This window comes from Malurus melanocephalus, unplaced genomic scaffold (assembly GCF_030028575.1).
Source record: "Malurus melanocephalus ecotype Western Australia unplaced genomic scaffold, MMel_1.1 scaffold_1061, whole genome shotgun sequence".
In the NCBI taxonomy this organism is placed as follows: domain Eukaryota; kingdom Metazoa; phylum Chordata; class Aves; order Passeriformes; family Maluridae; genus Malurus; species Malurus melanocephalus.
The window spans coordinates 41,224-42,812 of NW_026624293.1; the positions used below are offsets into that span (position 1 = coordinate 41,224).

The 1,589-nt window shown below is 53.9% G+C and overlaps 1 protein-coding gene across 1 annotated transcript in view; it reads left to right on the top strand.

The window, feature by feature from the left end:
• The window catches only part of DDHD2 (DDHD domain containing 2), a 12,264-nt gene that overhangs the window by 7,192 nt on the left and 3,483 nt on the right, over nucleotides 1-1,589 (top strand). The window contains exons 8-13 of the mRNA XM_057386812.1: nucleotides 294-367; nucleotides 465-584; nucleotides 751-846; nucleotides 1,047-1,154; nucleotides 1,246-1,401; nucleotides 1,478-1,580. Of these exons, the coding sequence (XP_057242795.1) occupies nucleotides 294-367; nucleotides 465-584; nucleotides 751-846; nucleotides 1,047-1,154; nucleotides 1,246-1,401; nucleotides 1,478-1,580 (657 nt within the window). The remainder of the gene's footprint in view (nucleotides 1-293; nucleotides 368-464; nucleotides 585-750; nucleotides 847-1,046; nucleotides 1,155-1,245; nucleotides 1,402-1,477; nucleotides 1,581-1,589) is intronic.

The window sequence follows — 1,589 nt, forward strand, 5'->3', positions numbered from 1 at the left end:
GGTTTGGGTTTGGGCTGGGAGGGACATTTGGGACTGGATCCAGGCTGCTCTAAACCCTGTCCCAACCTCCAGGGCTGTGCAGCCACAGCTGCTCTGGAGAAGCTGTGCTTCCCACTGAGTAAAYCATTTCTTCCTGACTCTGATCAAACCTGTGCTTTTGTGGATTTAAAGCCATTGGTCCTGTCCTATCACTGTCTGCTGGTATAAAATGTCCAGAGTGCAGCTCTCCTGTCCCAGAGCTGAGGTGGTTCAGGCTGTTCCCCTGCAGATGCTGATGCTCTGCTCGTTTCCAGGGTCWCTCATTTTATTTGATCTCCTGACAAACCAGAAGGCAGATCCCGAGGGGGAGGAKGAGCACCGTGCACAGGTACAGGAGGCACTGACCCCTCATTGCTGTGTGGGGACAGAGGAGACCCCAACTTCCCAGGAGCAGAAAGCACAATCCCTTCTGGATCTGTTCACAGGAGTCCATGTCAACCTCGAGTRCTGGGGGTATTGAGGAAGTCAAAGAAATCCTGAAGGAGCTGGAGCTGTCTGAGTATTGTGATGTTTTTGAAAAGGAGAAGATGGACAGGCAAGCTCTGGTGAGAAGTTTCCCCATTTTACTGGCTCTTGTGGCTTTTCTTTGTTCTTCTTCCCCATCACTGCASATCCTCTGGTACCGAGTCCCACATGAAACATCCCTGAGGAGGAACAGAATCCCACACAACACACAACTCATCACACCTCTGCTCCTTGCTTATTTTCCAGTTCTTGTGCACAGAGAAAAACCTTCAAGAAATGGGAATTCCCTTAGGACCAAGAATGAAAATACTCCATTACATCAGCGCCAGGACTGAGATGAAGGTTTGTTTTCTGCACGGCTCGTGCTCATCCCATCCCATGGATCCCATCCCATGGATCCCATCCCATGGATCCCATCTCATGGATCCCATCCCATCCCATCCCATCCCATGGATCCCATCCCATCCCATCCCATGGATCCCATCCCATGGATCCCATCCCATGCCATCCCAGTGACACAAGGACCCTTTTGTGCTCTGCAGGATCAGAGTTCAGCAGTTCCTGGGCACAGGTTGGGGTCCCCATCCCAGCCCGGGCACAGCACAGACAATGGTGGCAGTTGTCAGTACCGGGATGTTGGCTTAGGACAGGTAAAGCTGAGCTCTGGCTGTGCTCACAAAGCCCTCAGAACACCAGCACAGAGATTTCTGGGGCACAAACCAGATCCTCTTCCTCTCTCAGGTCTCAGCAAACTACCCCCAGCTGAACTACAAGCCCACCATCTTCTTTGCCTTYGGCTCTCCCATCGGGATGTTCCTGACGGTGCGAGGAGTGAAGCGCATCGACCCCAGCTACAGCCTGCCCACCTGCAAGGGCTTCTTCAACATCTTCCACCCCGTAGGTATCAGAGGCAGAGCCCCCTGTGWGAGGCACGGGGAGCAGAGCAGTGCCCACTGTCCTCTCCTGTGTGCAGTTTGACCCGGTGGCGTATCGGATCGAGCCCATGATCGTCCCAGACCTGGAGTTCGAGCCCATGCTGCTGCCCCACCACAAGGGCAGGAAGAGGATGCACCTTGGTATGGCCC